A 22,402-nucleotide genomic window follows, 5' to 3' on the forward strand; every position below is an offset into this window, starting at 1 on the left:
ATGCAAACCACACACACATGCTGCCAACAATGATCTAATAAATAACAAGCCCAGATGTATTGATTAGCCAAGCCATGATATGCTTGGTTGAGAGGTCTGTAAACCGAGACGACATTATGGATGCAATTCATTGGATTACTAAGCAGCCATACCCTCGCCTATGTCAGTCACTCCCATTTTTAGATCTATGGCTATCGTCACACCTTTTTTCTTCTCCTTCTCCTCAATGATGCCCTCCCGCGGTGATATTACACACGGTTATTTTGATTTTGAGGCTTCTTGGGTGTCTGTTGTTAGATCTCTTCAGTCATTACTCAATTGTTCCTGTCTAGTCCGCTAGAGATGTTTGTCACAAATTACACAAGAATGGTCTTTTTCCTCCAAAAATAGATATCCCTAAGAAAAATGTTGCCCGAGGCTGATGCGCTAATATGTTCTGAGTCACAAAAAAAGGAAGAGAAACTATTGGATGCATATCCCCGAGTCAATACAATGATTTTCCCCACATGGGCTGCAGGGGATGTTCATTGAATGCTGCTTTAGTTCTATATTAACAGCCACCTCTGTTGCAATTACAGCCTGTGAAACACCACTTCCTATGATAACTCATTTTATTACAGCCTTTTGTAATTATTGCCATACACATCCCAATACAATTACATAATCACTGACTCGTGATCTCACCCTGTTGTAAAACAAAGGTGCAGCATTATATCATTACAATTTAATAAGAACTTGTGTAATTTTTTTTTTTTTTGGAGACTAACTGCAGTCCACAGTCCACTACAGTCCACAAAACACTGCCTAAATGTAGTTTTAAGTGCAAAAATATCTTGTACAAGTATTTTTCAAAGGAAGGAATGTTCTGTACTCCTGTTTCAATGCCAGTGTGTATATCTCATGCAGTGGATTTATGCTGTAACAAAGGTTTTAGTGAATGTAAGTCAACTGTTTCATGGTTGTCATCCTTAAACGGCAAACTAGTTGAGACTGAATTAGCAGCCCCGCTTCAGGTTGCTAATTAATGCATTTTTATGTGCAGCCTTTGTTCCCCGTCGGAGAAGCATGCATGTGTTCTCAGAGCAGGTGGTGTGCAGGTTAAGTGGCGAGACACTGGATCTGGAGGCCATCTTTTGACACCTCAGCAAAAAAGACGGAAAGTCCAAACCACAGCGACTCTCATCCATTATGCAGCAGCTACAAATGTACTGAGAACTGCAGTGTCGTCTCTCTTTCCTGTCAGTTTGCAGCGACGTAAAAGCACAGCGGGGGTCTGTACCGCCCCCGTGCTGTGCGCTCCCATAATAGAGTTGAAGTCACTGTCCTATGGGGTTGACTTGTGTTCAAGAAACAGGTAAATCGGACCAGAGAATTGATCTAAAATAAAGGCTGCTGTGGAAAGACTGAAGGTCTCGAAACATCCTTTCAAAACACACCGGGGTGTGAGAAGGAAAATTGTGACGGACCTTTCACACCCAGCTGTCACATAGCCGCAGGGAGGGCCCCCACCCCGCCTGACTGTATGACGTAAAGTGGACAGAGGTGGTCTGTATCACATGGAGAGCCACTTCACTTTGGCACGTGGGCACCTTGGACTGCTGTACAATCACCGCAAACATTCATATTGATTACATCTACGTCAAATCTAATCACTTATCCTATCTTCTCCTCCTCCAGGTGTACCAGGGTCTTGACATCATCACCAACAAGGTGACGGTTGAGGAGCATTCCCAGTGCAGGCATCACATGATCAGCTTCGTGGACCCTTTGGTTAGCAACTACACTGTGGTGGACTTCAGGAACAAAGCTGTGACTCTAATATCCTTTTCCTGGAAGTACAAGCATGCAAGGGAGAGTGGTCTCCCATAATAGCCCACAAGTTACTCCCACCTCTGCCACCTCTTTGATTAAGAGGTGTTTCCAAAGAGGGGAATTTTTAGTCGATTCTTCTAATTGGCTATTTTGTGTTTCTCGAGTGCAATAAAAAGTGGAGGTGTCTGCAGAAGCCAGCTGTCACACAGATGTGAAGAGAGGAGGCCATAACTGGAGATGGTATTATTAGAAAAGGACACACAAATACACAAGGCGCTCTCCACTTACACACCCACCCACTCACTCGTGTGACGAGGGGATACTGGAGCTCCAAGAATAGGCTCAACCTGCTGAGAGGAGAGCGATATGGAGAAGAGAGTACAAACAGATTAGAGGTGGAGGACAAGATGGTAAGCCTGCAATGTGGAAGGATGGAGTGTATATGCATATGTGTGTGAAAATGAAAGACACGCAAGGCGGCGGCCGTAATAACACATCATCATCTATCAAGCCGTCACTCAACAGGCCGTTTCCTTCTGCGTCCTCGATTATCGCTCTTAGGCACGCAACCCTGCCCCACTCGCAAGCCCGCTGACTATAGCTGACTGCGCTTTATCTTGTTGGAGTGTTTATTTAATCAGAGGAGGGTGCATGCCATGAAGAAAGACAGAGGGAAGATGAGAGAAAGAGAAAATGAGACATGACTACTACTTTTTCATGTTCTTTTTCAGTATTGACACTTTGTCATGTCTGCTGGCCACAGCCATTAACCAACCATCAACAAATCAACATAATTCAATGTTGTAAAATGACCAACATAATCGGTTTGAGCCCTGCTGGCATCCACTAATTAATTAAATGAACATTTTTTGGGGGGGGGGGGGTATTCCTTAACGCCGTCCAACATTGACGACATGCATAACCGAAACAAACTGCCAATCATTGTCGGAGGCACCAACTACTACATTGAGTCCCTGCTGTGGCGAGTGCTATTGGACGCTGGGGTGAGTATATAGCATAGTACCATACCTTAGACCTACCTGTATCCTAATTGTGTTCATAATTAATGACAAGCTAAGATGGTAAATAAATTTAATTTCATTTGAACATGCATCAGATTACAATTGAGTGCATCCCATAATCAGTTCACAGTTCCACATGTCCAAAAGGAGTAGGAAGAAGCAAAGCTTATTAAATCCTACCCCTCCATCTGGTACTTTTACAATCAGTAACTGTTACATTTGTTCACTTCCTGCTTTCCTCATATAATTTAAGTTGTTTTTTACTTTATTTTATTGCTTTTTTTTGTATTTATTTATTTTATTTTTTATTTTTACGAGGTGATATGACCATACAATGACATAATGTGTACCATAGTAACTGTCATGTGTTATCATGTTTCCTGTTGTCGCTGTCCAGAAGGAGAGTTCAGCAGATGGAGACACGGACAGGAAGCTGGAACTGGAGAAACTGGGAGAAGTTGAATTACATAAGCGACTCCTGGAAGTGGACCCCAAAATGGCTGCTATGTTGCACCCCAATGACAAGCGCAAAATTGCCAGGTAATGCACGTCTTGCGTTGGCAATTGTCTCATTATCGGAGACTATTGCTAAACTATCAGAAGTGATGATATGTAATGTTATTAAGATGTACGGCTGTTAAAGCTCGAGTCTCTCACACACACACACGCACACACCCACACACGCTTCTTGAGGAGTTGCAGTTGGTGCGCTTGGGTCTTTTGTGCATGCAGGTTAGGTTACCCTGCTCCTCTCCGTGACAGGTATCATCTTTTCCTTGTTACTAAAGAGTACATTCTGGCTGGAGAGTCACACTCGGATTTGAATCTGGATGGCTCAAGCTTGTTCATGTGTATTCATGTTGGAATCCTTCTTTGTTGCATATGTTCATTATTCATGATATGCAGTATTGTGTTTTATTTAGCCTCTCTGCTCTATAGAAGCCTGCAGGTTTATGAAGAAACGGGCGTTCCTCACAGCTCCTGGCTGGAGGAGCAGCGAGGCCAGCGGGGAGGGAATGACCTCGGGGGCCCGCTGAGATACCCAGACCCTTGCATCTTTTGGCTCCACGCTGACATGGACGGTACGGGTCACTGCTTAAGACATGTCCTATTGTACTGTATTCCTCCTCATATTTTTTTTTGTTGTTCGCCAGTGCTGGACAACAGGCTGGATGCCCGTGTAGATGAGATGTTGTCCGTCGGGCTGATAGAGGAGCTGCAAGACTTCCATGCACGCTTCAATCAGAAGAAAGTCCAGAATGACAGGTGAGAAGATCACTGCAAAAAAAAAGCGCGGCGTTTTGAAATGCCACCAATTAAAAACTGAGCACCGGTAACCTGACGTGATGTCAGTTTATGACAAATTATTATACATGACATTATATTTGACAGACTCCAAACAGACCCCACTAAATTGAGTGGATTTACTTTGTCATACTCCAATGCATACCACAACTTTTTTTGTACCAAACCTTCCTAAATTCTCCCAGCAAAATGCTCTTACAATTTGGTGAGTGGGTTCAGGGTCTGTGCAGCGAGGTCAAGATCACACGATTCCCATCTCCTCTTGAAAATTAATGATCCAGCACCACGGATCTCCTCTTCTCCTTGAAAGCAACACCACAGCCAGATCAGCCAAGCAACTACCCATTATTTATTCCCTCCTTTCAGTCTGACAGGTCACTGTACATGACTGGCGCTCCAGTTCAGACAAAGGCTACTGTGTTTGTGGTTATTTATTTAGGACGTCATGATTAATAGATATGCCTTTTATTAAAACTACCGATGGAGGCTTGGGATTGGTAGCAGTGGGTCAGAGTTGTTGTGTGTCCATGGAGTTGATGCATGTGTGGGACGGTTCTCTGGAAGCTGCCTCATCCCATCGTCTCCGCAGCCCTCCACTGTACCATAGCCCTATCAGCAATATGATCAGCCAAGCACTTTACTTTCCCCCTGCCATCCCTCCCTTCCTCCCCCCTGTCTGCGACTCCTTTACCCTCATGACTCCATCCCCGGCTGGCTGCTACAGCCAGACATCAAGGTCAAATCTCTCTCTCCTGTCCTCTTGTCGTTCCTTTTCACCCTCCATTGACTCTACATTTCCTGTGCGCTGTCGCTATTCTCAGATTTCTGTCTCGGCCCTGCACACAACTGCACATTTATTCTGTCTGTTTCCTCCTCCTTATTTGAGTTTCACATGGATGAATCAAACCGGATTATTCCAGTGTTTGTTTCCTTGATGTATAAATTAGATTTGACTGCTATTCTTGCGCTTCGGATCACTTGCTGAGAATTTGTGGAGCTCTTAGAAGCAATGCAAAGGTACAGCATTAGCTCACATACAGTAGACCAGGATGTTGTTCTGTGTGTGAGGATAACCAGCTGGCTTCTGGACGCGCCACCCGTGGGTCACCGTGCCACTGTCGCTCAGTGTTCGAATGTCATTGTGTCCCCCGAAGGACCTCTCGTCTGCTCAGGCTGATATTCTTTGCTCAGGGAGAAGAGGAAAAACGAGACAGAGGAGGGGATAGTGAAATTACGGCTGTCTAGAAAGGTCATGATGGTAACTTTATTACCTCCACCAAGGAGGTTCATCTGTCATCACTGTGGAATTGTCTCTTTATTATGCATTAGTTTTATGTGTAACCTTCCAGATACATTTTTGAGGTGGGTTTCACACATCAATGAGTTACTATAACATAATGGGCAAAGCAAGAAAAAAAATCATATTACATTGCTGTCAAATACTGTGTGCTTTTACAAATATTACAGTTAAAACGAAAAAACAATTGGAGAAATATAAAAAAAAATAAAGTATTATTTAAGGTTGTTTTTTTTGGAAAAGTCAAAATAATTTTTAACAAATGTGATCTTTAGGAATTTAAATATATATATATATATATATATATATATATATATATATATATATATATATATATATATATATATATACAGTGGGGCAAAAAAGTATTTAGTCAGCCACCAATTGTGCAAGTTCTCCCACTTAAAAAGATGAGAGAGGCCTGTAATTTTCATCATAGGTACGCTTCAACTATGAGAGACAAAATGAGAAAAAAAAATCCAGATAATCACATTGTTTGATTTTTAAAGAATTTATTTGCAAATCATGGTGGAAAATAAGTATTTGGTCACCTACAAACAAGCAAGATTTGTGGCTCTCACAGACCTGTAAGTTCTTCTTTAAGAAGCTCCTCTGTCCTCCACTCGTTACCTGTATTGATGGCACCTGTTTGAACTGGTTATCAGTATAAAAGACACCTGTCCACAACCTCAGACAGTCACACTCCAAACTCCACTATGGCCAAGACCAAAGAGCTGTCAAAGGACATCAGAAACAAAATTGTAGACCTGCACCAGGCTGGGAAGACTGAATCTGCAATAGTTAAGCAGCTTGGTGTGAAGAAATCAACTGTGGGAGCAATTGTGAGAAAATGGAAGACCTACAAGACCACCGATAATCTCCCTCGATCTGGGGCTCCACGCAAGATCTCACCCCGTGGGGTCAAAATGATAACAAGAACGGTGAGCAAAAATCCCAGAACCACACGGGGGGACCTAGTGAAAGACCTGCAGAGAGCTGGGACCATATTAACGAAGGCTACCATAAGTAACACACTCCGCCGCCAGGGACTCAAATCCTGCAGTGCCAGACGTGTCCCCCTGCTGAAGCCAGTACATGTCCAAGCCCGTCTGAAGTTTGCTAGAGAGCATTTGGATGATCCAGAAGAGGATTGGGAGAATGTAATATGGTCAGATGAAACCAAAATAGAACTTTTTGGTATCAACTCAACTCGTCGTGTTTGGAGGAGAAAGAATGCTGAGTTGCATCCAAACAACACCACACCTACTGTGAAGCATGGGGGTGGAAACATCATGCTCTGGGGCTGTTTTTCTGCAAAGGGACCAGGACAACTGATCCGTGTAAATGGGAGAATGAATGGGGCCATGTATCGTGAGATTCTGAATGAAAACCTTCTTCCATCAGCAAGGGCACTGAAGATGAAACGTGGCTGGGTCTTTCAGCATGACAACGATCCCAAACACACCGCCCGGGCAACGAAGGAGTGGCTTCATAAGAAGCATTTCAAGGTCCTGGAGTGGCCTAGCCAGTCTCCAGATCTCAACCCCATAGAAAATCTTTGGAGGGAGTTGAAAATCCGTGTTGCCCAGCGACAGCCCCTAAACATCACTGCTCTAGAGGCGATCTGCATGGAGGAATGGGCCAAAATACCTACAACAGTGTGTGAAAATCTTGTGAAGAGTTACAGAAAACGTTTGATCTCTGTCATTGCCAACAAAGGGTATATCACAAAGTATTGAGATGAACTTTTGTTTTTGACCAAATACTTATTTTCCACCATGATTTGCAAATAAATTCTTTAAAAATCAAACAATATGATTATCTGGATTTTTTTTTCTCATTTTGTCTCTCATAGTTGAAGCGTACCTATGATGAAAATTACAGGCCTCTCTCATCTTTTTAAGTGGGAGAACTTGCACAATTGGTGGCTGACTAAATACTTTTTTGCCCCACTGTATATATATATATATATATATATATATATATATATATTTATTTATTTATTTTTATTTTTATATCATTTATTTATTTATATATTCTATTTTTATTTATTTATTTTTTTACAATTATTTTTTTTACAAAAAAAAATTCGGGGGGGGGGGGGGGTACTTTTTTGTACAATTCTGGATACATTTGCTTGCTTAGTTAACAAGGAAACCAGTTGAGATTATTTTGCTAGTCGTTGATGGAGGAATTAAACTTAGCCTTAGCCTTGGTTGAGGTCTGCCTACTTCACTCTGCTCCCTTTTCTTGTCAGCCAAAACTACCAGCACGGGATATTCCAGTCCATTGGTTTTAAAGAGTTCCATGACTACCTGACGGCGCCTGAAAGCACCAGTCATCAGGAGAGAGACGTGCTGCGAAACAAAGGTCGGCAAAGATTCTTAACTGAGCTAACCCATGCAAGGATGCTCCTACGTGTTTAGTGAGACCTCCTCCGTTTCTCTAACCTCACTTCAGGTGTGGAATCTTTAAAGATGGCTACCAGGCGCTACGCTCGCAAGCAGAACAAGTGGGTCCGCAACCGCTTCCTTCAACGTAAGTTCTCCTCTCAGACCTCATGTTTGTATTTGTACAGTACACATGTTTAGCAATCAGCACTCTCATCACCCAGATGAGGTTTACACGCTTGGACATTAGACGCACTCTAAGCCTCTCACAGCATAGTGCGTGTGTGTGTGTGTGAATGTGTGTTCATTCATATTAGCGCTGCATCCTCCGAGCTCTTTATTTAGATTTTCCTGTGCAAATCCCACTAAATGGAAGCTTCATCCTGTTTGTGTGTAGCTTTTAAATTATAGTTTAAATATTCCTCTCACTTCTAAGTAGTTTTAGGAGTTATTTGGCTAGGCTTCCATCCTCCAGAGCTGCTTTAAAAGAATATTCACAGCAAACTTGATACTTTTATTAAGATTAAGATTAAGATATGCCTTTATTCGTCCCTCAGTGGGGAAATTTGTATTGCACAGCAGCAAGAGTACAGAATCAGTTAAGCAGTACAAAAAATACACAATATAGAAAAATAAACAATATAAACGACTCAAGTATTAACAAAAATCAACAGTTTTTCCCAGAGTTATATACAATACAGTATGTAGATAATATGAGACGAGATGAGATATATGACCAGTCTATACACTGAGATCTTGTTAGGGAGTTAGGGAGTTAATATGAGGCATGTACGTATTTGATGAGTATTTTCATATTTACTCAATAACATAAAAAAAAAGTCAAGACTAATGTGAGGTAGAAAGAGGGTTCAGGCTGTGTATTGGTTGCAGAACCTTGGCGTGTCTGTTGCTTAGAACAACGGCATGAATGGAATGAGGCCTTTTGTCAGCCGCCATGCAGTTATAAAAAGTGTTATGAAAAGGCCCACAGGTGGTCAAGCCTTTTATGCATGAATTCTTGCGTTTTCTATGGCCCTCTGGCCCCATGATAGGAAAAAGGTTCCCCGCCCCTGATATAGGGATACAGTTTTTAAATCCATTCCTTCAGGTTGAACTTTTGAATGCTGTTTCCCAGCACTGGGTCCCCAGTGGCATCAAATACACAGAAACCAGCTTGCTTGGTTGGTTACCTGCCACAGTCAGCGACACTGAAGACTGGATAAACGCACCTCCTTCTGCCAAAATCAACTCTCTGCTTTGGTGTGTGTGTGTGTGTGTTCATTTCCCATCCTTATGGCAGAGCAAACATAAAGGCCGGGTGTGTTCTTGTGGTACAAGGCGGTAGAACCTGTGTGCTTCAACCAGTGGCATACCCTGAAGTAACCCAGCCGCCTAATCCTGTTAGACCCAAAAGGCTTAAGCCATGCCATGCTCTCAACCTCAATACTGCTCTCTGTCTCTCTCTTTCTGGAAGCGCCTGAACACACCATATGGCCTCGGCCACATGCGTGTGACATACGCCGTAATCTGTCTGAACTGGCTCTTGTTACATGCATGTGTTGTTGATTGTGGCTGGACTGTCCGCTTCTGCAAAACCATGAAGTCTGTAGGCCCCACTCGCACTTGCTACACATTTTGGTTGTGGTTCCTGAAGTTCACTCATACGTTCCACTATATGACAGCAGCCAATATGGCATGAAAATATCCAACAACAAATGACACAAGATGTCCACAGGGTTTGTAAGGGTTAAGTAAATCCTCCAATTCTACTGTAAAAGTGTTGCATTAGCACAGCATGACATTTGGCCACCAGTTCAGTGCAATCAAGACAGAAGCAGCTTTTTTTTTTGCCTTTTTTGGAAAAGTATCCATGGTCGCATTACTGTATGATGTTGCGAGTAAAGTATTTCCAGAGAAAGCAACCCAAGGTGACACATTTTCCACATTACAGGTTTCGTTTATGTTCCAAGAATGATAATCCCACTTGTTGATATGGTTTGCATCATTTTCTTTAAACGTTATTGCCATTAAAGTGTCACTTTTCACCCCATTTTCTTGCTGTAACCCCCCTATACACACACACACATACACAGGGATGCGGGACGCCCTTGTCTGAGCAGGCTAATCTCCTGAAGCATTACGGAGCCGCCGGGAATTTGCCCCGACCACACAGACTCGGGCAGCAGGGTCAGCGAGGGCTACACACACAGACCAACCCGAGCGTGGAGACACCAGTGGGTCAAAGGCAAGTGGGAATGACAAAACGCAGCAAAGTAGGTTACACAACTTAGTGAAAAAGTTAGTGTACTAACCAAAATACGCACTGGATGCCTGGGGAAAAAAAAAAAAGTACAAGCTACTTTTACAGTTGAATGTTCAAGCTTTGCCGGGCGCCGGGTGTCTTAATTATACGGTTGCCACGCTCGCTGAGCAGATTTACACACCAGGTCAACCAGCTCAAATTAAATAATGGCCCCATGTGGGTGTATTGCATAATATGTGTATGTGTGTTGATAAGGGTACATTTAATGAGTCGACTTAATTATCTGTAATGAATGATTAGAATTTTTAGGCGCAATCATTAAATGAAACCCTCCGTGACCTCAGGAATCTTTTTCTTTTAATTCCTAAGGGATTTGCAAGCCCACGCATTGTTGTCGTAACCCCAGGTGTATTTTGGCGAGGGCCTCGTGAGCGTTAAGTAACGCCGGTGTCCTTTTGCGTAAAAGCGAGCGAGGGATAAAGGGAGGCGGGAGACACATAAGACAGCTGTGTGGATGGAGCGCTTGGGTGGGGAAACGTAATGTGATCCAGGGGTGGCAACAACAGGTGCGGGCCGCAAGTTCACACCCTTGAAGCTAGCATGCATGCACACACATACACAGGAAGAGGAGAAAAAACACCTTTTTCAGGCAAAGCGGTCTCCATAGAGACGTGATGAGGAAGTGGATGCATCCAGCCGCATGAATATATTATTCATACGGTATCTCACAAAAGTGAATACACGCCTCACATTTTAATTACAGTATCTTCTCAAGGGACAATATCATAATATATTTTTGAATAGTCAGTCCATACAAGCGCAGCTTGTATAGCAGTGTAGATTTACAATCCATTGAAAATGACTCAACACAAGCTTTCATTGTTAAAATAGCTAACAACACATTCATTCATTTTCTACCACTTTTTCCTCACGAGGGCCGCGGGGGTGCTGGAGCCTATCCCAGCTGTCTTTGGGCGAGAGGCGGGGTACACCCTGGACTGGTCGCCAGCCAATCACAGGGCACATATAGACAAACAACCATTCACACTCACATTCATACCTATGGACAATTTGGAGTCGCCAATTAACCTAGCATGTTTTTGGAATGTGGGAGGAAACCGGAGTACCCGGAGAAAACCCACACATGCACGGGGAGAACATGTAAACTCCACACAGAGATGGCCGAGGGTGGAATTGAACCCTGGTCTCCTCACTGTGAGGTCTGCGCGCTAACCACTAGACCGCCGTGCCGCCGCTAACAACACAAGTGAAGATAATTCAACTCAAGCATGGTGGTGGGAGTGTTGTGCTGCACCAGGGGGAGCTGCGGTTCATTGAAGGGAAGCATGGATTCCAACATGTGCTGTGACATTCTGATTGGGAAACTGTTTTTTGCAACATGATAGCATGAAGGTGATGGAGTGGTCAAGTACATCTCCGTACCTGAACCCAATCATCATCAAGCAGAAGAATGGAAGGTGGAGGGGAGCGTCTAACATCCAACATCACCACCACCACAAGAGGATTCCAGTAACAACCTGTGCAGCTCTGGTGAAATCCTTGCCCAAGAGGATTAAGGCAGTGCTAGATAACAATGGGCCTCACACTAAATGTACGATTCCCTCAAGGAACTCCATACCACTTCCATGCTTGACCGCCGGCCATCTTGCCAAAAGCAGAAAGCAGTATGGGTTGGCTTCTGAAAGCATTGGTGTCCATTAGTTTGCTCAAAAGTAAACAGGAGACAAAATAAAGAACCTTGGTGGACAAAAAGTGGAAGAGGAACAAGAGGAAAGAGGAAGGAGGTTGTGAACGGCAGCATCTGTTGTTGTAGCGTAAATGACAACCAGAGAGGCGCAGCTGGCCATTGAGTTGTTTTTTTTTTGTTTTTTTTTAATGTGCGCTCTCTGCAAACAAGTCGACAAATGACTCCTGGCGTGCTCGTTGCAACAGGTGGACTACTGTTTCAACACGGGCGAGCAGCTGCACGGCGTCTGCGATGTAACTTTCCTTTTTATGTGAGCCAGCCCTTGTGTGGTTCTTATCGCCACCATACAGGGCTGCTTTGCAGAGTTGGATTTCAGCAACATGAATAGACGGTCCTTCTATCAAGCATGTGGTGCTCACTATTTACTCTTCATTAAATCACCAGCAAGGATGCATGTATTGTAGGTATGCCAGGTGACGTTCTCTCTCTCTCCTCCGCCACCTGCCTGCTTTTGTGTCCTCATGAACATGAGATTCTCACCTGTACCCGTGACGCGCCGGCCTTTTTGGACCACACCCGCCGCACACCCTAAAGTTACAGTGGGTGCTATGTAGAGCGATGTGAGAAATTTCAAGTTTTTTTGGGGGGGGGGGCAAATATATGAAACATTACAGTGCATTTCTTACATTTGTATTCAGCTATCTGATCACAAGCCCAAAAGGAGTAGGCTGAAGCAAAAGCTTATAAATGCCTACCCCTTTTTGCAAGATATAATCATGTTCATGCGACTGTCTTGTTTTGCCCTGTTATTATTATCATTGTAATATTCATTCATTCATTCATTCATTCATTTTCTACCGCTTTTCCTCACGAGGGTTGCGGGGGTGCTGGAGCCTATCCCAGCTGTCTTTGGGCAAGAGGCGGGGTACACCGTGGACTGGTCGCCAGCCAATCACAGCATTGTAATACTATTATTGTTATTATCATTATTGTTATAATCTTTATCATTATTACCATCATTATAATCATCATTAATATTACCATTTCCATCATTATAGTTAACATTCATTCATTCATTCATTTTCTACTGCTTTTTCCTCACGAGGGTGGCGGGGGGCTGTCTTCGGGCGAGAGGCGGGGTTCACCCTGGACTGGTGGCCAGCCAATCACAGGGCACATATAGACAAACAACCATTCACACTCACATTCATACCTATGGACAATTTGGAGTCACCAATTAACCTAGCATGTTTTTGGAATGTGGGAGGAAACCGGAGTACCCGGCGAAAACCCACACATGCACGGGGAGAACATGCAAACTCCACACAGAGATGCCCGAGGGTGGAATTGAACCCTGGTCTCCTAGCTGTGAGGTCTGCGCGCTAACCACTAGACCGCCGTGACAATTTTTTGATTTTTTTTATTATTATTTAATTTTACAGACTTCATTGCTTCTTGTAGTTTTCTGAAATCCGCAGTATTTTTGCTTTTATTGTCAATTTATTAGCCCACTTTTTCGTACCATACACATTGCATGTGTCTAATCTTAGGCATTGAAAAACAAGAACTTGAGACTGTGTCTGGACAGGTGACCAACCCAAACATCAGTTTCTTCTTGTTAAGCCCTACCTGAGGTTTTTAGACGTGCTTTTTAGTTTGTGTGTGTCTCGTGTTGTGCATTAAAAAGCAAGGTTTTAGGTCTGTGCTCAAACTGATGACCAGCTCCAGCCCCAGTCTTCACTTGCTGTGCCTAATTTGGGTTGTTTGTTTACAAGTTAATCTGATTTATGGGCTTTAATAATATCGCAAACATGTGGTGCATTTGTCAGAAAAATAATAGCATGGGCAAAACCTCAGGCGTGCATGTTTTGACAAATTTTCACACTTTTGTGTGCGGCCGTTAAGGACTAGAAGATGTTCACCGCACTTCATTATGTGTGTGAGAAATGGATTAGGCCATAATGGAGGTGGCTAACAGTACCTTACATTATGATGATTCATTTAAAGGGATGTGTGAGCTTTTTTCATACTAAGTGTGAAGAATTGGCTTCATTCCTGTTTGTAAACATATCTAGCTTGCAGGTGTACATCCTTAAAGGTCACCTTCACTACACGCGTTCTACTCCATTTTCAGTGTATCTGCATGACTTCAGTCAATACAGGGTAGTGGCTGTGGATGCAGACAGGCAAGCTGGGCAGGGGACCAGTGATGTTGTTCAGTGCTGAAGCCCAGCCCAGGCCCGGCTTGGAGACTTGCTGACCAACGCAAAATGGTCACACGGGGTGGAACTGTTGGAGGCAGAGAGAGAGAGAGAGAGAGAGCGAGAGAGAGAGAGAGAGCGGAAGACTTGATGGCAAGAGAGAGACATTATCGAGCTGATGTGAGTCAGCAGGTTGACGGTGCTTCAGGGTGCGGCACCACAACAACATCACTGCTACTGGAAATGTTGCCAATAATGCACAGTGGCACCCTGCTTATAATCCATAACGGCCTCCTTGAAACACCTTGCTCATTTCCTAATAGGCTGTCAGATAATTGGCCACACGTTTGATATTACAGCACCTCATATTGGTAATCAAACCCGTCGCTTTGCTGTGATGGACGTGGTGCATTTTTATGATGCACAATTGATCAGTGCTGTGCGGATGTTTATGTGAACGCCATAAATCAACTTGGTGCATCCTTGAAAAGGCGGACACTGTTGGGTTGGCCTTGCAGGATGCATAATGTGTGCGAGATTGACCCGTGTGTGTGTGTGTGTGTGTGTGTGTGTGTGCATGTAGGACCTGGAGACAGCGTGCCAGCAGTCTACGGCCTGGATGTGACGGATGTGGCAAGATGGGAGGAGACGGTGCTGAACCCTGCACTGCAGATACTGGACAGTCTCTGCAAGGTGTGGCCTTTCTTTCTGCTTGTGTCAATTGGCAACACATTCTCTTTTTCTAACATTCTTCACTCCTAAAAAAAAAAGGAAAAGTCCAAAAAAGGACTATTACTATTTTTGCTTTAACCCAGGGGTCTCAAACTCAATTTACCTGAGGGCCACCGGAGCTAGGTTCTGGGTGAAGCCGGGCCGCATCAGGTTTTCAAAAAAAACAAAAAACAAAACGCATTTTTTAAAAACTGGAAAAAAAAATCAATAAAAAAAACTATCTTCAATGCTTTTGGTTCTGCTATACCCTACACGTTTTCAGTACTTTGGTTCCGGTTTTCCACACCAAAATATCTGATAAAACATTCCACTGTTCTCAAATATCTTAATTTTTATTTTTCTATACACAAAATAATATTAAAAAAATAAATAAACAAATTAAGAATAAATCAATCAGTAATAAATAAGTAAAATAAGAAAACAGCAAATAAGAAAAACGTAAGAAACCACATACAGTTGGTAGAGAAATTATTTTTTTCAGATTCAAATGTACAGTATTAACAGTTATTTAACCTTTAACATGAACATGAATGAAACTTAATCATTTGACCCAATTAGCAAGTTAGCATCGTACTCAGTTCCATCTGGGAGCAGCGTCGTAACTTTAACAACATGTTTGATGAGATGCTTTATCTTGACGTGTATTTTTCCCTTTTATTCCAAATCATTTCCTGCATTTATTTGTACCCAGCGTCATAAGCCTTTAGCTTCATTGCTAATCCAAAGCAAAACAGGGTAGGGTAACAGGGTAGGGTAACAGTATGGGCGGGGCAAAATCATGTTAATTGTGTCCGGTGTGCACACAGCTTTAAGTTGTCATTTCAACATTAAACTTTGGTATCAAGGTGGGGGTCTCAAACTAGCGTCTCGCGGGCCGCGAGTTTGAGACCCCTGCTTTAACCCAAAACACAGTAAAGTGATTTTGATTGTTGTTTTATATAATACATAATAAAATACATTTAATATATATTATATATTTAATAAAATAAAACTAAAATAAATATCTAAATATATATCAAAATATAGAATTTTTGTATTGTTAAAAAATATTAAACACAAAGATCTTTAGATTTTTTTTTTTCAGTGGAAATGTCCATATTTTGGATATAAACACTTCCAATCCAATTATCTTTTGTTGTCTATTGACTTACTTCAGCCTCCTGATTGGATAAAATGGCCATTTTGTTTTTTAAAAATAAATTCCAACCTTTCTATCCCAACTTCAGCTGTTTATTTTTCCTTAGCATGAAGAGCCCACTATTCCACCAATCAGAGTGCAGGGGGTGGAGCCTGTAAACAAACGCAGCCGGCATACCTGTGACCTGTGCGACAAAGTCATCATCGGAGACCTGGAGTGGGCCGGTAAGGCTGTCAACCCACATCCCACACACACACACACACACACACACACACCACTAGCTAGCTACTCCTTGTTGTGTTTACAAATTTTTCCGACACGCCCGCGACACATTTTCTTGTGGACGTCACGTGTAGCTCTCTACCTGCAGCTCACCTCAAGTCTAAGAAGCATCACTTCCACGTGAGGAAGAAGAGGAAGAACGACGCTGAAAGTGACGGGTCTCAAAGCAACGCTTCATCTCCCATATCGGATGTAGAGCCGCGTACAAACGGCTCTGCTTTCTCACAGGACACCCACACAACACACTAGGAAGCTGCTGTGACATTTACAAAGGTCCACAGGCTGTCATCTACTAAGTTTTGCACCACATGGTCGCACAAGGATTTATTTTTTTTTTTGCTTCCTGCGGAACTATATGTCAACATTTATGTGTGATGACAGACTAATTTTACTATGATGATGATGATGATGAGAGGTTCTTTTGGACCTTTGCTCAAACGGGTACAAAGGGCCTTTTGTAACCAGTACACCAAGGAAGATCATACGCTGTATGGACAAAAGTATGAGGAGATGTAGCCATTGAGCCTGAAAATGCAAGACACTAAGGAGGCTTTTTTTTGTTTTGGGGCAAAAGGTTGTAACCAGTACACCAAGGAAGATCATCCACTATTGGACAAAAGTGCTGGAACACATGACCATTGCAACTGGAAGTGGAAGAAAACACTGTCATTTGGATCAAAAGACATCACAGTCATGTCTAAGGGGACTAAGGACTTTTGTGACCCGTTCACCCAACCAAAGTGGAAGAACATGTGGCAAGAAGACCGAACGCAGGATTTTTTTCATCAGTTCACTAAAGATCATACACTATATGGACAAAAGTAATGGGATTTATGACCATTGCACACGGACATAGAATATTCTAGATGAACTATTGGGACACTTTTTTATGGCCTTGTGGAGCAAAGGTGAAGACAGTATGAGAATCTCTTATTTATAATTATGAGGACAAAAGTATTGGGATGCTTGGCTGTTACTCCTGCTACTACTTTTACTACTACTGTGATCGTCTTTTCATTGCACCAAGTTTAAATCTCTCTTTTGGGGATAATCATCAAAACAAGTGGACTGTGTGTGAAGGAAGACATTTCTAGAACACTATATGGACAAAAGTATCTGGACATCTTGGAGTTTCCCGTTTGGTTGGGGGCAATTGTGGGTTCATTTCCATCCCTGCATTCATTCGGACAAACATTTGTGAGATCAATTCTGTGTTGTTTTGGATGGGAAACAGATCAGGGCCTTTCTCAAACTGTTCCTACCAAGTGTAGAATTGTCCAAAATGACAGAATTAGGAAGAACTAATGGAGGAGCATCTCACTAAATAATGTGCCTTATTGCCTTAGTAATCTTCCCATGTCACCCTGCACTTTAATTGGATTTAATAAATATTTGGACATTTCATGGCACCACTGATGTTTCCAACATGAACAACATAAGCTCCTTGGCAGAGCGGTAACCAGCCTTTCACTTGCCGTACGCCTTTATTGCCTTTTGTGCGATAACGACCCGCCTTGAGAGTGGCCTTTGTCTCCCTGCGGAAGTCAGCTGAGCTCTGATGCTGGAGTAGCGAGTCAAATCTGCCAGGAGAGGAGTTTGTTTTCCCAGCGCTGATTGCAGCTTCTTTGTTTATCCAGCGGCACCGCTGCTGTGAAAGCACTTACACAATACCTGGCGACCACCCAGAGGGGCCTCATTTTCACGCTCCCTCACATCACCTGCATCCTCCCCTGCCCATCCTGAAGAACAGCATTCCCAGCTCACAGCGTCCCATCACCTTGCACTTCTGAGATGCTCTGACAGCGTGGGGTCACTTGTTGGGACCTCATCCACATGACTGCAAATATCCCCCGCTGTAAATAAGCATGCGTGTCCCACTTTGATAAACTGGGTCAGGCCTCAAGCTTACTGGGGGCTTACCAGTACGGTACAGGAATCACATTGTACAACAAGACCCTCACCATAACTTAGCAGGGAATTTTAACTACGTCAGAACGTTCCATATTGTTAGGCAATAATACATTTTCACTTTCTCAGCACCTCTCAGGGTTACTATACAGGCAGTAAAACCACTATTGTTTTTTTTTTTTGTTAACATGTTTACCATCTTTTATATACGTATTAGAGACCAATAAACATGAAATAACACCCCTATAGTCACCTGCACACTCCTGCTAAACCAATATAGTCAATGTAATCAAGAAAATAAGACATATAAAACACAAAAGGCTTGTTTACAACCTTCCAAATGCACTTTTTTTTAAAACCACAATTGTTAAAAGAAAAATGCAAAACATAATATACAAATATCCCTCGTGTATTGCAGTTAATTGGTTCCACACCTGACATAAGTACATTCGGCAAAATGTAATATTTTGGCAGTTTGAGCACAGAAAATATAGTTGTTACCATTATTAGAGCCCTGTAGATAGGAAAACAGCACCCCTATAATCACATTTATTCTTTGTTTACAACACATTGCTCAACTCAACATTGTTTTGTTAAGTCTCAGGAAACGACCGGTGTCATTCTGTGGTTATGCTAGGCTACGCTAGGCTAAGTGTGTTACACCTTGCTGTCCCTTTTTAAGTATTTGCATGAAATGGACGCTATAGTATTATTGTAAATGCACCAATGAACGCCTCTCTAACTAGCGTGGGTCAAAAAACATTGGAGTTGACATCTGTGGCTGTAGGCAACCTCCCGATGTAGTTATTTTTCTATCAAGTCCGTAAGATAGCATGATGAGCGTCAGCATCCAGTAGCTTTATTACCTCTGCATGCGCTTCAGCTATTCCAACATTGATTCTGTTGTGCGGTAGTGTATATTTGTTCATGAATGCAGCATGTTCTCGGCAGCTTGTTGTTTAGCAGTGGCATCATTGTGGGGGGGGATGGCTCATTTGTTTTTCTTAACCTTGCTTTGTCAACCGGTGTCTTTTTATAACCCTCTTTTGTCTGGATGACTCCTGTTTCCTTCCTCCTGTTAGATGTTTTTATACATTTGGCTTTGTTTTCCTCCTCCTTCCTTTCCCCTCTCTTTAGTCATCCTTTTATACAGTCATACATCATGTTCTGTTTGAAGAGGTTTTAAATAAGAGAGAGGGGGGGGGCATACATTATCGGTCATGTGCTGCGAGGTACATTAGTGGCCTGGTACGTTGAGCGTGTCAGCTGCTTTGGCGTGACACCTCCAGGCGTTGCTAAATAACTCCACTTTAAAGAAGAAGAAGAAGAAGGCTGCAGCAATTCATTGAAACTTCCACCCCTGTTGACCTGAACATGCCCCCGCAGAAGTGGAAAAGTAGCACAGCATGTTGGGTCACAAGGCTAATTAGTGATTTGCTCAGGCTCAGGCAGTGAATCATCTATGCACAAAGCCCCAGCACACCAAAGCAGCACTTCAAATGAGAAGCCTACTACTCCACTTACAAATAAATGCCGTTTTGTCATTCACGCATGATTTGCTGCTGCACAGGGGCCTCCGCAGTCACTCGGTAGTCTGTCTGTGTCTCTCTCGGCTCTACCCAATCCTGTCCTATACGTTCACAGAGCACACGCTGTCCTATACATGAGGCCCATGCTGGGGGAGCTGCAGCCCCACTTATGTAACACAGGCTGCAGCTTATAGATGCTTATTGTGCGTCTAGCCTGTTTGCCCTGAATTCACAGCTCATGCTTGGCGCTTTTGATGCATAATGATGGGTACATGTCTGGGAAACACATGATACACTCCCTCTCTTTCTTTATGTTGGACCCAGAAGATTAAAACTGAGAAGGAATCAAATGTTTAGTCAATTGAACTGCATTTACTTTGGTGGATAACTAATTCATTGATTAATATGTTTTTAAATTAATTTTAGCTGGTCTTTTCCTACATTAATTTAATTAATAATTATTTTTATCACAATAACCCATAGGTGACTTATTGTGGGGGAAAATTGTTACAGAATTAAAGAGGCAATTAAAATAATTTTTGAGGAGGAAAAAAAAAAAGAGTATTTTTTCTAAAGTAATATTTTGTTTGGAAAAATATCAGAATATTGTATATAGATAACAAGCATTAAAAAAATTATTTAATGTTTTATTTTTTTAATTTTAATTTCAGGCAGCACGGCGGTCGAGTGGTTAGCGCGCAGACCTCACAGCTAGGAGACCAGGGTTCAATTCCACCCTCGGCCATCTCTGTGTGGAGTTTGCATGTTCTCCCCGTGCATGCGTGGGTTTTCTCCGGGTACTCCGGTTTCCTCCCACATTCCAAAAACATGCTAGGTTAATTGGCGACTCCAAATTGTCCATAGGTATGAATGTGAGTGTGAATTGTTGTTTGTCTACATGTGCCCTGTGATTGGCTGGCGACCAGTCCAGGGTGTACCTCGCCTCTCGCCCGAAGACAGCTGGGATAGGCTCCAGTACCCCCCGCGACCCTTGTGAGGATAAGCGGTAGAAAATGAATGAATGAATGAATGAATAATTATTAGTATTATTATTTGGAAATTGTTACAGAATGACAATTAGAATTATTTATGAGGGGAATAAAGTTGTATTTTTTTCTAGATTAAAGTCATATTTTGTTTGGAAAAATCTCATCAGAATATTGTACATGGATTTTTTACAGATAAGAAGCATTTTTAAAAATTTATTTAATGTTTTATTTTTTTTAATTTTAATTTCACACAAATCTTGACTGCCCACAATATTTACAATCAGAACGCAATGATAACAAATAATTATTTATGAGGGGAATAAAATAGTATTTTTTTCTAGATTAAAGTCACATTTTGTTTAGAAAAATCTCATCAGAATATTGTACATAGATTTTTTTTATAGATAAGAAGCATTTTAAAAAATGTATTTAATGTTTTATTTTTAATTTTAATTTCACACAAATCTTGACTGCCCACATTATTTACAATCAGAACGCAATGATAACAACAACGTAAAGCCTCTCGGACATTGCCGAACATCCAAGGCCTTCCCGATAGTACTGTCTCATCCAGTGACTGCGCGTCTAGGTAATTTAAAGTCCCGCTTAATCCTAATCTCTAATCCCATTGGACTAAACATTCTCCACCATCTGGCCCTGGCGAGACAAGAAAACGCGCTTGCACGCACCGAAGCCTGCAGGCTTGACATGCGAGCGGCTAATCGTGAGCAGTCTGTCTGCCGTCAATAGGAAGAAATTGTGAGCTAATACAGTCAGTAAGAGTGCGACTGCTAATAAGAATTCTAGGAAAGATCCAAGTATGTTGACACACCACATTATTAAGTGAAGGACATCTTAGTTAAATGACTGCGAAAGGTCATTCGGGTGTTTTCAGGCATCATTTTCTCATTTTCAGCCTTTTTAAACATTGATGTGTGTGTTGTCTGTATACGTCAGGAACACAATTCGGAAGTTGCGTAACCCGAGCGGGAAACACAACACTCTCTCAGGTGTTAGGAGTGCTTTGTGTGTGTGTGTGTGTGTGTGTGTTTCCTTCACTGTCTGCCCATGTGTTATGGATCCCGGCCAACGTCCCCATGAAGTGTGATGTATGCATCGGAAAGCCAAAAATGCAGGCTATATCATTTATTGATATGTGTGGAGACGTGAATGAGGTTCAATGAGTTCATGCAGCACTCTGGCAAAGACACACACACACAGACACACACACACATGGTCTCACTCCTCCTGCAGTGGCTATAAGAGATAAAAGTGTCAGGATGATGAGAAGAAGAAATGTGATTAGATGAGAAAAGCCATTAAGTTTCATAGGTGCAGTGGACGCATGGTTGCCTATGGTCTTCTCTCTCTCTCTCTCTCGCTCTCTCTTTCTCTCTCTCTGCTGCATATTTCCTGCTTGGTTATGTAATGTGGGCCGCTCGGTACTTTTTTCCCCCTCGTCTCCAAAGCATGACACGCTTTCCTGTTTTTTCCAGCAACCCACTGAACTCTCTTACCACACACGCATACTTATTTACAGTTTAACCTTTTGCTTGTGTTTCTTCTATCTAACCTTGTGTGTGTGTGTGTGTGTGTGTGTGTGTGTGTGTGTGTGTGTGTGTGTGTGTGTGTGTGTGTGTGTGTGTGTGTGTGTGTGTGTGTGTGAGACAAAAGAGGCAGTGCGTGTCTGGCTTTCTCCTTTGTCGCGGGTGGGTGGGGACACCGGCGTTTTTCCCGCCAGTGCAGTGTTTTGTGGGAGGGGTTTTTGGCCCGGCTCTGAGCGGCAACAAAGAGCCACAGCTTCCCGCCTGATATGCAAATAAAGT

The 22,402-nt window shown here is 42.6% G+C and overlaps 1 protein-coding gene across 5 annotated transcripts in view; it reads left to right on the top strand.

Moving 5' to 3' along the window:
- trit1 (tRNA isopentenyltransferase 1) overlaps window positions 1-22,402 on the top strand; it is a 58,281-nt gene that overhangs the window by 7,363 nt on the left and 28,516 nt on the right. For 2 of the 5 annotated variants that reach the window (XM_058046557.1, XM_058046558.1), the window contains exons 2-10: window positions 1,678-1,818; window positions 2,718-2,816; window positions 3,232-3,374; window positions 3,774-3,916; window positions 3,989-4,100; window positions 7,694-7,806; window positions 7,897-7,974; window positions 14,582-14,691; window positions 15,975-16,092. In XM_058046557.1, coding sequence (XP_057902540.1) covers window positions 1,678-1,818; window positions 2,718-2,816; window positions 3,232-3,374; window positions 3,774-3,916; window positions 3,989-4,100; window positions 7,694-7,806; window positions 7,897-7,974; window positions 14,582-14,691; window positions 15,975-16,092 — 1,057 coding nt within the window. Of the gene's footprint in view, window positions 1-1,677; window positions 1,819-2,717; window positions 2,817-3,231; window positions 3,375-3,773; window positions 3,917-3,988; window positions 4,101-7,693; window positions 7,807-7,896; window positions 7,975-12,147; window positions 12,271-14,581; window positions 14,692-15,974; window positions 16,093-16,238; window positions 17,553-17,787; window positions 20,124-22,402 lie in introns of those variants that run through there. The other 3 variants (XM_058046559.1, XM_058046555.1, XM_058046560.1) reach the window with 3 other exon arrangements.

The sequence above is a fragment of the Doryrhamphus excisus genome, chromosome 14 (genome assembly GCF_030265055.1).
Source record: "Doryrhamphus excisus isolate RoL2022-K1 chromosome 14, RoL_Dexc_1.0, whole genome shotgun sequence".
NCBI lineage: Eukaryota > Metazoa > Chordata > Actinopteri > Syngnathiformes > Syngnathidae > Doryrhamphus > Doryrhamphus excisus.